General features: G+C 36.8%; 1 protein-coding gene across 1 annotated transcript in view; it reads left to right on the top strand.

The window, feature by feature from the left end:
- Window positions 1–778: 778 nt before the first annotated feature.
- tyw1 (tRNA-yW synthesizing protein 1 homolog (S. cerevisiae)) overlaps window positions 779–16192 on the top strand; it is a 47985-nt gene continuing 32571 nt past the window's right edge. Inside the window, exons 1-7 of the mRNA XM_053508038.1 lie at window positions 779–967; window positions 2399–2529; window positions 2684–2818; window positions 3270–3371; window positions 5060–5254; window positions 6937–7200; window positions 7927–8043. Coding sequence (XP_053364013.1) covers window positions 901–967; window positions 2399–2529; window positions 2684–2818; window positions 3270–3371; window positions 5060–5254; window positions 6937–7200; window positions 7927–8043 — 1011 coding nt within the window. The 5' untranslated portion in view covers window positions 779–900. The remainder of the gene's footprint in view (window positions 968–2398; window positions 2530–2683; window positions 2819–3269; window positions 3372–5059; window positions 5255–6936; window positions 7201–7926; window positions 8044–16192) is intronic.

Genomic DNA, 16192 nt, shown 5'->3' with positions numbered 1-16192 from the left:
GTTTGAACCTGGGACCTTCCAATAAGTAGTCTAATGCCTTAACTACTGAGCTAACCCTGACCTAGATGAGGTTATGGATATATTCAGATTTAAACTGAATCCGTAAGATCCATTTTGGTATCAAGTTCATTACTGTAATGTCGGGTTAATGAGATTTGGCCAGTGGGAGTTTGTTTGTGTAAAGTAGTAAGAAAGAGGGATCCATCAGCCTCATTTTGAATTATTACCTCACAATATGACACAAAAAGTGATTACGCTGGCTACTGTTACAGGACATTCAGTGACATGCCTACTGTTACATGGGTAGGGACGCCTAGGATATCAACACTTACAAAAAGCAGTTCCTGTGTCTTGTTTAAAGCACAGTTCATGCAAAACTATTACAGAATAAAAAATGAATAATATTAATGGTAAAATACTTTATTCATGCATACAAATTCTTAATTAAATGCTTTTAGATATTTAATTAAAAAATATGTGTAATATATCAAAAAAATATTTATTCAAGAAAACAAAATGGCTAAAAAATTAATAAGAATGTTTGGGGAAATATTGATATTTATATGTACAGTAATTTATATTAAATGTAAATTTGTATTTTTTGTCATATACATTATTTATGACCTTTTAAAAATCTATTAAGACTTAAATTTATCCGTCAATAAAATTACGAAAAGCAAATAATATACAATTCAATACCTGACTACAATACAATAATACAAATTAGTTTGGATTTCACCCTGAAATAAGCTCCGCCTCTTTACCCATAATTCCACAGTCAAAACAACATGGCTGCCTCCTTGTGTTCGCATTTTTGAGTTTCTCTGCTTTAGTTACCGAGTCAGACAGGTCACTCGATATTACTTTCCGCGTGTATGAAGTGCTAAGTGTCACAGAGCCATGATCATCTCCGTTATAACTTTATTAACGTTTTCTTTGTCCGTTGTGTCTGCTGCTGAAATATCAGGTGAGTGTGTTCAGCTAGCCTGGAGTCCATACTCGGTGTTCTGTTCCTCTGCTAGTTAGCGCTGTGTCTCGTTAGCGAACACACCAGCAGTGTACATGAAGAACATGGAGTTGGGTAAATACACTTACACTGAACTGCATTATATCCGACTGACTGCTAGCAGCTTAATGTGGTTTCAGGTGCTGTGACCTCACAACTGAGAAATCTTCAACTTCCATTATTTTCTTATATAAAGTCTAAATAAATAAAAATAGACTGCCTGGTTATTCCAGAATGGTCTCTATCAAGCAAAGAAAACAAATAAACATTTTGGAATTACTGAAGTCAGGCTGAGAACCCATCAACACATTACCAAACCTGGAAGGATGTTGCTGAACTTTCAGCTTTATGGTTAAATGAATGGAGATCACTTACACGCTTGGTTAAGTTGCAGGGTAAAAATCCATAGTAAATACATAGCTGTAGTAAGAGCATTTCCATACAATACACAGTGCGATGAAAGCTCTCAGGAAAAAAGGCTTCAATGTGATAGGGAGTGTTAAGTGAGTGATGCACACATCATGCACAGTGCTCACTGTACAAGCCTCTGGAGGCAGTGTTATGATCTGGGCTTGCTTCATTTGGTCAGGCCTAGACTCAGCAATATTATCTGGCATTAAAATGAAGTCAGCTAATGACCTGAATGTACTGTATCTGTACCAGGTTATCACATCTATGGAGTTTTTCTTCCCTGACGGCACAGGGATATTCCAGGGCTTAAATTGTGAGTGGTTTTAGGAGTGTGGGAAATAATTTTCACACATGGACTGTCCACTCGATTGTGTGCTGTGATCAAAGCTGAAAGTGACTTAATGAAATCTTAGCATGTGCAACTTTTTTGAGGCCATGCAGTGTATAATGCCAGTATGCCACTGGTTCAGTTCAGTTCTAAGCATTGTAATGGTTTAGTAGGATCTTACCAAGTTTTGTCTATGAGAATAAATATGTTTATTGTGAATTACTATTCAATGTATATCTGACAAAATTGCTGGAGCTTTAAATAGAAGCAAGAAAAATATCTGCAATGCTTTTATTAACAACACTCTTGAGCAATTGTGCTACTTTTTTTTTTTTTTTTTTTTACCATATACAGGTTTTTAAGCAGCTCAGTCCAAAATCATAAGAAATTAGATTTATTTCTCATCTCCTTTGCTTGCTATGGTGTGACGTTAGTGGTTCGATAAGCTCTTATATTACTGCGGATATTTGAGGAGTGTGTGCAGAGGATGATCAGTTTAAACAAAAGAGCCTGCTTACAACTCCAAGCTGAATTGCAAACCTGTTTTTCTTCTTGGACAAGATAAATGCTAGAAATTTAAAGCATATAATTTTATCTGTACTAGAGGTCTAATTTACATGGACATGAATATCTTCTAAAATCCTATTTTCCAGGGTCTTTGAACAATGCCTGGCTTTATGCTGAAGCTTCCCTTTTGGCAGTGTGGCACAACAGATTATACTTGTACACTGCAGCTGCCCTCCTTATTGGGTTATGGTTAACTGTTAACATGACCAGGAAAAAGGTATGAATGCAATGTGTCATCTTTTTTTTGCTCATAAACATTCAGAGCTGCTCTGTGAAAATTAGCAAGTGGCCTTTAGAGTACTGTAGACATATCTGTGTAAAAGGAATTTACTCATTGCTTGCTTGCTTGATTTTATTTATATTTTTCACAGAAGGAGCAGATCAATTCTGTAAAAGCCCAAGTTTCCAACTCTGAGAACCAGAAGGAGAAAATAACTGGCAAAGAGAAGCCTGTACATGTTGCAGGTGTCCGAATTTTCTATGGGTCGCAGACAGGAACTGCAAAGGTTTGCATTAATTATAGTCATACACACGATTACATTCAGTTAGCTCAGTGATTTGTAAAACCGACACCAGATTAGTACCTCAGTACTATGGAGGGAGAATTTCCTGAGGCCATGAAGCATGAAAGCTGCCTGACTTGTTTTTTGTGTTATAATGTCAGTTGAAATTACTTCATTTTAATTAACTCTGTTTTTTTTTTTCTTCTACATGATATAGTTTTAGTTTAAACAGTTACAGTAAACCATAATCCTGCAAAGCCTGAAATCGTCTAATTAAGAACTATCCTTCTGAATTTTCTTGAATCAGCCATTGGCAACACTGGTGGCAGTGGTTTGTGTTAACCCTACTGGCACTCAGCAGGAATAATGGACAAAACATCTAAGTCCAGATACTGTATATAAGTGGAGATACCGTACACATGTGGCGATAACTAACTTGAATCATTTTGCTCAGGGTTTTGCCAGCGAACTCGCAGATAATGTCCAGGCGCTCGGGTTCCAGTCTGATGTAATTGACTTGAAGGATTATGACCCTGAGGACAAATTGTCAGATGAGGTAAGCTGTTGTGATAAATTAGATCCTATGAACGGTTTCAGTTGAAGTAAAACTGTAATTCCAGTTCTCCTAATAAACAAACAAACAACATGAATGCGCCTTTTTTCTGATTTTTTCAGTCTTACATGAATTACAGGTATATTAATTCGAATTTGCGCTTGCTTTGTTTTGAGACAGGTGTAAGCGTGTGAAATGAGTTGGTTTAAGACTAATTTGCTTACAGAGTTTGGAGAAAAAAGCAAATCTTTGTGCTATTGTTAATAATGTATCGGCATAAAAATGTGTTCCTGTTGCGCCACTCGGAAGCTTCTGCTGTCTGTACAGTAACGGTTACATCTAAGGCTCAGGATCACACATGGCCAATCATACTGGAAGCCAACTAATTCTCGTTACTTGCTGGTTGACCGGTTCATCTCAATTATAAATGTAAAAAAATATTTTAAAACAATTATTTTGGAGTCATTCAGGCGATACGTCAATTGTCAAACAAAACAATTGCGATTTATAACTGAATCGATTTTCTTCCCATCTGTAGTGTATATTGCCAACTACTAGATCTGGAGAAAGTAACACATGGTAGATCTTATGTCAGGTCTGTCTATTAATACTGATACAGTAAAAAAAAAAATATCTATGTAAAAATGTAAAAATTACTAAATGTATTTTGATTAAAGTTGCATGAAATGGCTGGCAGATTTTTGCACATCATGTCTCGATCAGTTTATTTTCTGACATCTAAAAGTTAAGCCAAGTTAGGTTGTACAAAGTAACAAAGTTGTACAAGGTTGTGCCCAGTAAATGGGCAAAATGTATGCAGACATGTGATAACTGAACATTCAATGACAACTCCATTGTTATTAGGAGGATTTTTTTTTTTAGCAAGCATAGACTTACAGTTGCATGACATCATTTTGCCTGCGTACACCACCACAATAATCTGGTGCAGTGATTACAACACAAAGCAGGCATATAACATTGTATAAAGAACATAATTTATGATTTATGATGTTATAATATATTATATTATTATTATATTATATTATTTCCTTTGATTTTAAATAATTCTTTTGATTGTGTAAAGCTGCTTTGCAACAATGACAATTGTTAAAAGCGCTATACAAATAAAATTGAATTGAATTGAATACCATCATGGTATTGGTATTAAGGTAAATCTAGTATTTGAAGGATGTAGAGCATGCCATACTGGCAATTAAGTGTATTGGAATCACTTTAAATAGAATGTAAAAGGGTTGCCTGGTTACATATACATATCAAGATCAAAATTAATATACCAGTACACACTGTCGTTGTAATTTAACATGGTGGTTATATCGGTAACATGGTGGTTATATCGGTGTAATGTCTGATTATTAAACATTGGGGGGAAAAAGTCATTGTTTTTAGACAGTTTAGTTCTGTATTGTGATGCTTTTATAATTTAGCTGCCTAAATTTTGGTTTGCATTTGAGGTTGTAAAATGTTGCAGTTCCTCTAAGATCCTACAGGTGGTGCACTCTACACTACCGATATATTGCCAAACAGCACAGCATTCTGTCTGCTTTGAGCAAATTATTTGCCAAGTTTGTTTAGAACTGTAATAAAATCAAAAAGTGGGATATTATTTATAAAATTGCTGTTATTTGCCAGTGTTTAGTTAATGTTTATAACTATGTTCTTCCTCTTTACAGTGCACCAGTAAAATGATTTGTGTGTTCCTCATGGCCACGTACACTGAAGGCAAGCCCACAGAGAACGCTGAATGGTTCTGTAAATGGCTGGAGGAGGCATCCACAGACTTCCGCTATGGCAAAACCTATCTGAAAGGAATGAGATATGCTGTCTTTGGGCTGGGGAACTCTGTATATGCCGGCCATTACAACACGGTCAGAAACACTCCCCTTTTTTCGCATCAGGGCATGCTTGTTGGAATTATGCTGTAGGTGAAATATATCCCTTTTATGCGTACAGCTTCTTCAGTTAGCTTGTTAGGTCAGTTTTAGCATCCTAGGTTTCTTCCAGAAATAGTGAGGAACATTAAACATATTATTAGGGAGAAGTTAATTTATCTTAAAAAAAAAAAAAATTATAAATCAGTTAAAAACTAGTAGGCTTTTGTACTAGTAGGCAATTTTTTTTTATGTCAAATGATTATATGTATGTATGTATGTATGTATGTATGTATGTATGTATGTATGTATGTATAAGTACATTATTTATCTAAGGTGATTTATTAAATGTTACATACACCTGGCCAAAAAAATAATAATAATGTAAAAATCTTTACATATTCGGTTCCTACCTATTTGCACAGTTTTATGTAGAATTTATTTGTTTTAATGCCGGCTGTTCTCTCGTTGTACTATTTGACTAGTGGTTGTCCCACCAGACTCTTTAGGCTCTTTTTAAATTAAACAGCTGTCTTGGACATAATTGTTTCTGCTTTAAATCATGCTTATTGATACAAACTGAACCTGGCTAACCATCAGTTTTTTTAGTCTTTGTGAAATGGCTACTCCCAATTTTGGGCTAGTGAGGTCTGCTTTATGATGCAGCTAGCTGAAGTGCCTGTCGTTGATGGGTAAAGGGTTTTTATAAATAGTTAAAAGCTTAAACCTTAAAATAGGCTGATGAGCTTTAATATAATCAGTGATGATATTATTTTAAGTTGAAGCCCAAGTACATGGACAGAACTCAACTTATAAATACTGTACAAGAAATTATTTTGTAAGGTTGAGTATCTTTCGCCTTGTTAAGCTAACTTGTACTTCTTTTAATGTGTGAAATACACCTGTTCGGTAATCGGAGAGTGAAACAGTTGAAAAATCAGAAACATTTATTTCAGCAGGAAAAATATAACAAATAAAAGTGTTTATTTTAGCATTTCCAATTAATATGTACTGGTGCAGGTGTTAATTCATTAGGTGTTTACATCAAGCAAGTAGCTTATTAAAAGCTTTAACTAAGTAGTTGACTGTAGTCTGTACACTGTAAAGTCTGTACACTGTAAACTATTTCTGAGACTGGTTTTTAGCCCTTCAATGTATGAAATGTATCATTGAAAGAGCAAGTTTTGATGTACGAAAAAAAAACCTTCCTTTTTTACGATTTAGACACCTTGTTCAGAATAAAAGTCTTTAGTTTTTGGTCATGCTTCCATCTTAATTAGAAGTTATATTTCATGTTTCTGATTACCTTTATTTTTTAAAACATTAATAATCAAGTATTTATTAAATAATTACATAGAAAATAAATATTGGACACCAAAAATGCATGTCATGTTGTTGCTCCTTTTGCATTGATTAAATAACTTGAATGACTAAAACCTCATTTTTTTTTTCAATAGTTGAAGTCCTTAGCCTGCTCGGTATTCATATAAGCTATTTTAAACCGAGTTTTAAATTATTACCAAGGTGTCACACGAGAATTCAGAAAGCTTCCTAATATTTCAGTTTTATTTAATCTTTTATTATTGAACCCCTAAGTGTGAGAGAATGATGATGACTCTATTAATAATACCATCACTACTCCTACAGTAAAATCAAAACCTCACAAAATCCATTTTCAGGTCAGCAAAAATGTGGACAAGTGGCTGTGGATGCTGAGTGCAGCACGTGTCATGACCCGCTGCGAAGGCGACTGCGACGTGGTAAAAAGCCGGAATGGCAGCATCCAGGCTGACTTCCAGGCATGGAGAGATGATTTCCTGAAGCGCCTTCAAGCCCTGGCCAAGGGTGAGAAGAAGAAGTGCAGCGGCAAGTGCAAAAAAGGCTCGTGCAAGAGTAAAAAGAAGCACCACGAGGACGGGGAAGACGAAAGGCACAGCTCTGAGGCAAGCCTGTCTATATCTGGCCTCTTTTATAACTTGTGTAGTCATAGTAACGATAGCGTGTTATCTGTTCTCCACGGCTCCTGTGTGTAAATGGATTTCAAGCAGCGGGTGAAACGTTCCTTTACTCCAAAACCATTTAGGCGCTCTTGTAAAGAGTATGGCTTTTCTACCTTCAGTTTACAGCAAAACGGCAGGCTTTTATTAAGCTTGGGGGTTATTTTTTACTAGTTAATATGCTTAATTAAATATTCAATCTAATTCTCAAATTTTCAGGTCTCAGACGGTCAGAAGCTTTTGTTTAAATTTTTACCCTTTTCCTCTCCTTTCTCCTCTCTCTCTCTCTCTCTCTCTCTCTCTCACTCCTCTCTCTCTCTCTCTCTCTATATATATATATATATATATATATATATATATATATATATATATATATATATATATTCAGTGAATATATACTGTAGCTAGTTATAAACACAATTTAGATATTTAACAAAGACAGGCATATTGATGAAGGTTTTCTTAAAGCAACAGAATCTTTCTTAAATCAAAATCGGTTACGCTTTGCAATTTCTTTTATTAACATGAGGAGAAAGTAAATGTTAATGGCTGCTGTAAGTGAGAACTTGATTTACTGAAATTCCACATCTATGTTCCTATAAATAGTCAAATATGATGTCTTTTTGTGTGTGTGCGCGCGCATTAAACATGGTGGTGTGTTTTATGTTGTAGGAGTTGTACGAGTCCAGCAGTGATTCAGAGTCTGGAAGCGAAGAGGAAAAAACTCATGGCTCTGTCATAGACATGGAGGATCTTGGAAACGTCATGAACCACATGAGGAAAGCTAAGGTAGGCGCGGTTTCCCAGTCATTACTAGTAAGGGGTGGAGTTTATCTAAAGTTATAACTGAGTTTCAGCATGCTTTTTATTGTTTGTTTGTGTGTGTCTGTGTGTGTTTATTTATTTATTTATTTATTTATGTTTTCAACCCTGCATGGTCAAAAAAATGTAATTATTAGCCTGCAACAGCTAGGGATATTTTTGACCGCTTAAGAGTATTCCAACACACAATGTGAAAATAGCTCACAAGACTAGGACTCAACAGCTGTGTTACCATTTGAAAACCACTGTACAAACCTCTGGAGGCAGTGTTATGATCTTGGGTTGTTTCAGTTGGTCAGGTCTAGGCTTAGCAAACTTATGTGGTCAGCTAATGACCTGAATGTACTGAATAAATGAATGAATGAATGTCCAGAATTTATCACATATATGGACTTTTCTTTGCTGATGGTACAGGCATATTCCAGGACTCGCAATGTATTATAAAAGAGGGCCTTTGGGAGTGTGAGAAATCATTTTACACTATAATTAACCACCACATTGCACACCGTAATCAAAACTAAAAGCACTGAACATCATATTAATGAGAAAAAAAAGTAGATAACTTTTTTTTCCCCTAGTCTATTTTGGTGAAAAGATTACAACAGTTAGAGCGGAACTAATTTTCTGCAGTAAGTTGCATCGGAGCCTAAAGGCAGGGACTGATAAGGTCTGGTCAGCCTTGTGCTTTCACCAGGATCATGGCTCAGCCAGAAGCAGCAGTCCTGGAGATCCCAGAGACGTGGAGAAAAGATGTAGCGATGTTCAAGTCAGTGAAAGACTTTAAATGCAAATTAAAGAGTCTTTACAGATGTGTGTAAAAGTTAGTGTCCCCTCTTTCAATTCTATGTTCTTTGTGTGTAAAATAATTCTCAAATCATCTGATTATAATGGGTTTTAGTATGAGGTAAAGTCATCCCAAGCCCAAATCATCACCCCTCCATTGCAGTGCTTGCGTGTGTTAGATTTCAGGCAAACATGGTGCTGGGCATTACGGCCAAACAACTCCACTTTGGTTTCAGCTGTCCATAGGACATCGTTCTAAAAGCCATGGCACATGGCACTCCTGGCAAGATTAGCAACTGTTTTGAATTTATAACCATTTCCTGATTGATGTACAGCAACAGTTGCTTCTTTAAGACCATTGCTTATGTCTTTCACTCTTGGCATTGTGTTTACAGTACACATATCTGGGTGCTCCAGACCAGCAAACTGCCACAACTTCTGCTTTTATTGAGGTCCGCACACCTCTGATGATCAGTTAACTAAGAGCAGATGATCTGCAGAGCCTGTCTGCAACTTACCTTCTTAAATCCTGTGGAAGCAATTAGTGGGTAGCCTGCATAGTTATTTTTTGGGATTCATTATTGTTAACTATGTAATGGAATATTGAAAAAAATTATATGTTGTTGGTCTGAGCTTGTATTTGCCAAATAGTAAGACCTGCTACGATCAGGTTTTGTTTTTTTTTATACAAAAAAAACAACAAAAAAAAAAAGCGAGGCACTAACTTTTATACTGTAGAAGTTGAATCTTGACTCTATACGGGAAGACAAACAACTCAACAGCCACATTTTGTAAGTGTTGAACTGTAATTGAGGACTAACACTTAAGACATGAGTAAAGGTGCATGTACAAGTTTCTCTGCAAAAGAATTACTTATTACTTTTTATTGGTTTAGATACTTTAGATACTTTTAATAATAAAAGAATTATTAATTAACTTTAAATATCGCTTCAAGTTAATCCTAAAAAGAGTTGATTAAATTTGTGTCTCGAACTAATGTCAAGATCCTAAGGTTTAACATGTACTTGTTGTATGAATTATTATTATTACAGTTTATTATTAAAGTGTAAAATGCTGTATAATATATCTCAAGGTGTTATACAGATTTCCTGGAAAGAAAGCTCTGGGATGTAAATGTACTTTGGTTAATTAAATTTTTTTTTTTTTTTATAAAAGTAAACCGACACTTTTATAAAAAAAGCACTGTCGCTTTGCACCTCTGTGGTCTCGTTTGATTCCCACCTCAGGTTTGTGTAGATGAAGTTTGCATGTTCTTCCCATGCTTGGTGGGTTTTCTCTGGGTACTCTGGTCTGCTCCCACAGTCCAAAGACATTCAGATTAGTCTGTCTTTAACGGGAAATGATTTTGTGGAAATAGTAGGAGCTAAAAATAAGCGGATCAGCTTTACTGTAATCAGTGATATTATTATTATTATTATTATTATTGTTATTTCAGGTTTAAAGCCACATTTATGTTTACCTTTCTGTACAGCAGAAAACTCTACCAGTAGTAGTGTTTTTCCCCCTTGTATTTATGATCATTTCACAGCAGGTGGTGCAAGTGTACACAGATGTACAGACATGGCATTTAGTTAAACACGGAAAAAAAAACTTTCATTTTTTTCACTGAAAAGAAGGTTATTTTGTGCACGTAAGAGTTCATGCCAGAAATGTATCTTCCTGTCTTACAGTCAAGGAATGTAAACCTTTTTTCTTTTTTTTTTTTTAAATGCCCCTTTCTTTAGTGTAGACTTATCACAACCCTTGTTAGATGCCTTTTCTCACTTCAGTCATTTTAAATATATATATAATATATAAAAGATGGGCTTCTGCCCTGCACAAGCTTTAAAACATGGCGTATAGATGTAAGAGGAGATGGATGAAGAGAATCTGTAGCTCCATTGAAGGAGACTGAGCGGCAGATGGTTTGCTACAGTAGACAGCAGCTCCAGCAGGCGCTGCGAGAATTTACGTAACTGTGAACTGTGATCACTGACGCCCACTCTGCAGGTCTGTATGGAGGAGTGATTCATGAGATGGATCCCCCTCTTACCACACACACATATATATATATATATATACGCACACACACACGCACACACACACGCACACACACACGCACACACACACGCACACACACACGCACACACACGCACACACAATAAGTGATGGAGCAGTGCACATCCCCCTTCAGTTCAGTGGGCTATATTATCTATTGTGTTAAGTCTTAATCCTGTGATGCAACATACATGCACGTTTGTCATGTGATTGAGTAGTTTTCTAGAAATGAAGGTTCTTGGTCTAAATGGTATACAGTATATAGCTCATAAATCTATCATTTTTACCAGTGTTATTTTTCCTGCTTTAATTTCTTTCACTCTTGCACACAACCCACTAACATTTATTGTTGGTATTGCATTTGATTTATTGTATTTTCATTTCCTTTGATTGAACTTACTGCATCAAACCTCTACATAAAGATTTCCTCTGCAATCCCCAATCAGTAGTAAGATCACAGCTATGGCTCCTCCTTTTTTGTTGTGCTAATACATTTTTTTGGTCTACTACTACAGTACACTGCTGTACACTATAACAGTCTCTTGCTTCTTGTTTTTACTGTATGCATGGACTTGAAGATTAATGGACCTGTCTGTTTATGCCATCCAGCGCATTTCTCTTTTTTTGCCTGACTCTGTAGACAGTGATATAAATAATACTGTACAGGTTGCTGCCTTTATGATTAATTTTATCTATCTCATAATGGATGTAGCACCATCATTGTTATTTTTGTGAGGATCCATGTTACAACACCTGGTCATAAAAAATGCACACTCTAATTTCATTTGACTGCCTTTAGCTTTAATTAGACCACACAATTTGGCGGCTAATTTATGTGTGAAAATGATTCTTCATGACCAAGGATCACTCTTAAAATGTAAAAAATTTGGGCCCTGGAATATGTCTGTAACCCCAGGGAAGAAAACTCCATAGATGTAATAACTTGTTCATTCAGTACATTCAGGTTGTCAGTTGACTTAATTTTATTGTGACATAACATTGCTGAGCCTAAACCCGACCAACTGAAGTTACCCCAGATCATAACGCTGCCTCCAGAGGCTTTTACAGTGTGCACTATGCATGATCGGTGCATCGATTCATGCGCTTCCCTCCTTACCCCAATGTACCTATGCTTTGGTATAAGATCAGTCTGACCACATGCCACTTTTTCATTGCTCAATCTTTTTGCTCCGTAGAAAACTGAAGCCTGTGCTTTTCTGATGAGTCTTGATAACAAGTGGTTTTCTTACGGACACACAGCACAAACAGTTCTCGTCACATCGTGAGTGTAGAAACGCTCTTAGTTCCACTATTAAACATAGTGGTGACGTCTGCTGACAGTTTTTTTTAATGCTGCTACTTCACCCAGCATTTAATTGATCTCCATTCATGTTTTTTTCCAACCACATTTCTTCCACAAAGTTCAGCAATATCCTTTCAGGTTTTAATAATGTGTTGGACAGTTCATAACACAATTCCAGTCATTTCATATCTCCTCAGTCATTTTTGGTGCTTGATGGCAGCTAAAAAAATTGGTTAATGGAAACTTGGTGTATAGCTATAAAGCAAAAGCAATTATTGATTACATTGTAAAAGGAACAGGTACACAGTTATCCCAAGAATAATAATTATTTTATTTAAACAGGAAATATTTTAAAGGCTTTCTTTTCTGTCAAGTGTCATGATGAATCTTGGGAATGGGATATCTCTACAGGTTCCTTGAGTAGGTGTATACTTATTTCTGTTCTTTATCCTGTCAATAATAAGTGTAATTCAAGAATAGGTAAATAATTTAGTTCCTTTATGTGGTTTATATCGGGTACAACTGGCTATAAGTTGTACTTTTTTAGATGGAATGTTTTACAGGGGAAATTTATTATGGTGAAGTGGTGATGGAATGTATCACTGGTATCGATTTATAGTGTATTTTGTTTATTTTTCTACTCAGTTTGTGGTTCTGGTGTTATGTTTGGAAAAATCCCCTAATTTTTTCTGTTTAATATACACTATATTGCTTTTCGCTCGCCTGCCTTCACATGCAATTATTAATCCATAGGGTTTAATATGATGTTGCCCCATCCTTTGCAGCTACAGCAACTCTTCTGGAAAGGCTTTTCAAAAGGGTTCAGGAATGAGTTAATTTTGGAATTTTGACCAATTTTCCAAAAAGTGCATTTGTGAGGTATAACACTGATTGTTGGGTGAGAAGGCCTGGATCGCACCTCCAGTCAGGTTCCTCCACACCGAACTTGCTCATCCCTGTCCTCATGGATCTTGCTTCATGTTGGAACATGAAGGGTCCATCTTCAAACATGAGAGCATAAAATTGTCCAAAATGTCTTGGTATGTCAATCCATTAAGAGTTCCCTTGACTGGAACTAAGGGGCCGAGCCCAACTCCTGAAAAACAACCCTACATCATAATTCCCTCCTCCACCAAACTTTACACTTGGCAGAATGCAGTCAGACAAGTACAGTTCTCTTGGCAACCGCCAGACCCAGACTTATCTATCGGATTGCCAAACAGAGAAGTGTCATTCGTCACTTCAGAGAACATGTCTCCACTGCCCTAGAGTCCAGTAACGGCTTGCTTTGCACCACTGCAATCGATGCTTTGCATTGCACTTGGTGATGTAAGGCGTGGATGTTCGGCCATGGAAACCTATTCCATGAAGTTCTCTATTTGCTGTTCTTGAGCTAATCTGAAGGTAATATAAAGTTTGGAGGTCTGTATCTTTTGACTCTGCAGAAAGTTGAAGACCTCTATGTGGATCAGCATCCGCTGACCCTGCTCTGTGATTTTACATGGCCTACCACTTCGTGGCTGAGTTGATGTTGTTCCCAGTCACTTCCACTTTGTTATAATACAACAGTTGACTGTTAAATATTTAGTAGTGAGCAAATTTCATGATTGGACTTATTGCACAAACAGTTCCCGTCACAGGTGGCATCCTATTACGGTACCATGTTGGAATTTACTGAACTCCAGAGAACGACCCGTTTTTTTCACAAATGTTTATCGGTCACATGTCTAGGACACCTGTACACCTGTTGGAAAACCTAAATTCAATAATTTAAATGGATGAGTGAATAATTTTGGCAATATAGTGAATATATATTTTTTTCTTAATACATTTTATGCAATGTTTTGATTCAGTGTTGGATTCTGAAGCTGTGAAGGTTTTTTTTTTTTATTTGTATATTACATAATATTATGTACTAAATATTCAATTCCCTGTATCTAAACAAACAATGACTAAATCTATGAAATGAATAAATGAATAAATGAAGTGAGTGAGTCATGCACGCACCATCTTACTCCAAACCCATCCGTTGCTGACATTTGGTGCTTAGAGCATGTTTATTGACACCATTTTTCACCAAGAAGTCGCTTCGGATGAACGGATATGATCACAAATTATTTACCCATCTCTTAATAATGCTTCTTTCCTTTTACACTCAGGAAGACCTGATGCACACTTGGCACTCAAACAGGATTTAGGCTATCGCTGTACAAATGTGGAGTAGATCATCATTACAAATGCAGACACGTGTTTTTTACTGGTTCTCTTACACCTCTGGTGGGAAATATAGCTCCCATGGTCTGCTACAGTAATGTAAGCATTTATTAAATGTAGTTACTGTACCATATAAAATTGGCCGGAGTTGAGATCTCAATTTCAAGCAAACAATTGTGGGTTTTATTTAATCAAAAATGCGATTAGGGTTATATCTTAAGTAATTTGTGCTCATTGGTTATTGTCCAAATTACCACTCCCCAGCCAGCTCTCCACAAAAAATGCAGCTGCTACTACGAGTGGAGGGTGGAGCAATTATGTGCTTTCTACAAAACACACAAAGCCATTATATGAATCTTTGTAACCTGCTTATCTTGCTCTGTCATGACATTGTAACACACTCTGGGGACCGTGTGATCTGCTCTCTTCTTCATATATAAGTCCATAGGCACCCATGATTATGATGTGCCATCCATCCTAATCAGAGATCACGGCCAATTTTTCTCTCCTGGACTCCCAGCCACTGACAGCCAGGACATCACACAGCTTTAAACTCACAACCTCCTAATGGCAGTGTGACTCTGCTAATCTGTTTTGTTGCTGTGTATGGATGGGCACTGTCTAATTTTGATACCTTTTAAAAGCTTTCCCAAAATAAACCTCTATATTGTCATCTGCCTACCAGTGACGTTCGGAGTTAGGGGAGCAGATGGAACAATTATTAAGCTTGTATACTCAGATACTGTGTGTTGATACTTATTTATTTTATACTCCAATATCCTGTTATGTTTGTGTAGGACCTCACAGATAATCATTGACTGTTGTCATGTTCCAAAACCTCTGTGTGGCTGGCTATAACCTGTTTTAAGGAAAAGTGACTGTTTAAACACTGAGAATGGTCATGCACTGTTTTTCTTTGAGCATCTCCACTATAGTTTTTATGCTATCGTTGTGAGTGCACAGACACACATACAAGTTCTGTTTTTTTTTTCTTTGGCATCATTCCTAACAGAGTTGCCAGATCAAATGTTTTATTAGAATAATGCTGTTTTCATGGTCTTGTCTCTCTCGGGTTCTGACTTCTTTCCTGGTTCCACTTGCCTCCTACTGGAGGGGTAATGACTCTTCTTCACACCGTCTGTGTCACTGATTCATCGCTTGTAGCCCATTTAAGATATTGAAAGGTGTCACACATCCACGGCAGATGAGGACATTGCTTGAGTAACTTGGAGCGAATTAATCAGGTTTCTCCCGCTATTGAGCAGTAATATCGATGGGCTGCTTAAATCATGTAACACTGCATTCGGATTTAAATGCTTTGCGTCTGATTTAATGAGGTAGTTCATCCAAAGTGCTGGAGTGGTTAATGAGGGGATGTTGGTCGTTTGTATGGTAGATATCAAGTCAATTAATTGTGAGGCCGCATTAATGTGAGAGTGTGTGGGTGCATTTCGGGCACTTTTGACACAGGCGTGAGTTGACTCAGTAGCATATCACATTAGTTGGTTACACATTGGTCTGGGTGAAATCAGTCTGAATGTGACAGCCATCAGGGCCGCCTTCATGCAGGTCACAGCTCGTATCAACACCTGCATGACTGCTGTCCCTGGCATGGATGGCTTAGGCTCATGGCTTGGCAACTCGAAGGAAATCTGAGAATAACAACACCGGAATTGGATTCTGACTGTAACTATACCTGAATTTTATAGCAGGTGTAATGGAAAGGACTTATACCTTATTAGGGATGGTGTACTTTGG

This window comes from Clarias gariepinus, chromosome 11 (genome assembly GCF_024256425.1).
Source record: "Clarias gariepinus isolate MV-2021 ecotype Netherlands chromosome 11, CGAR_prim_01v2, whole genome shotgun sequence".
Taxonomy (NCBI): Eukaryota; Metazoa; Chordata; class Actinopteri; order Siluriformes; family Clariidae; genus Clarias; species Clarias gariepinus.
This window is presented reverse-complemented; position numbering and strand designations above follow the sequence as displayed.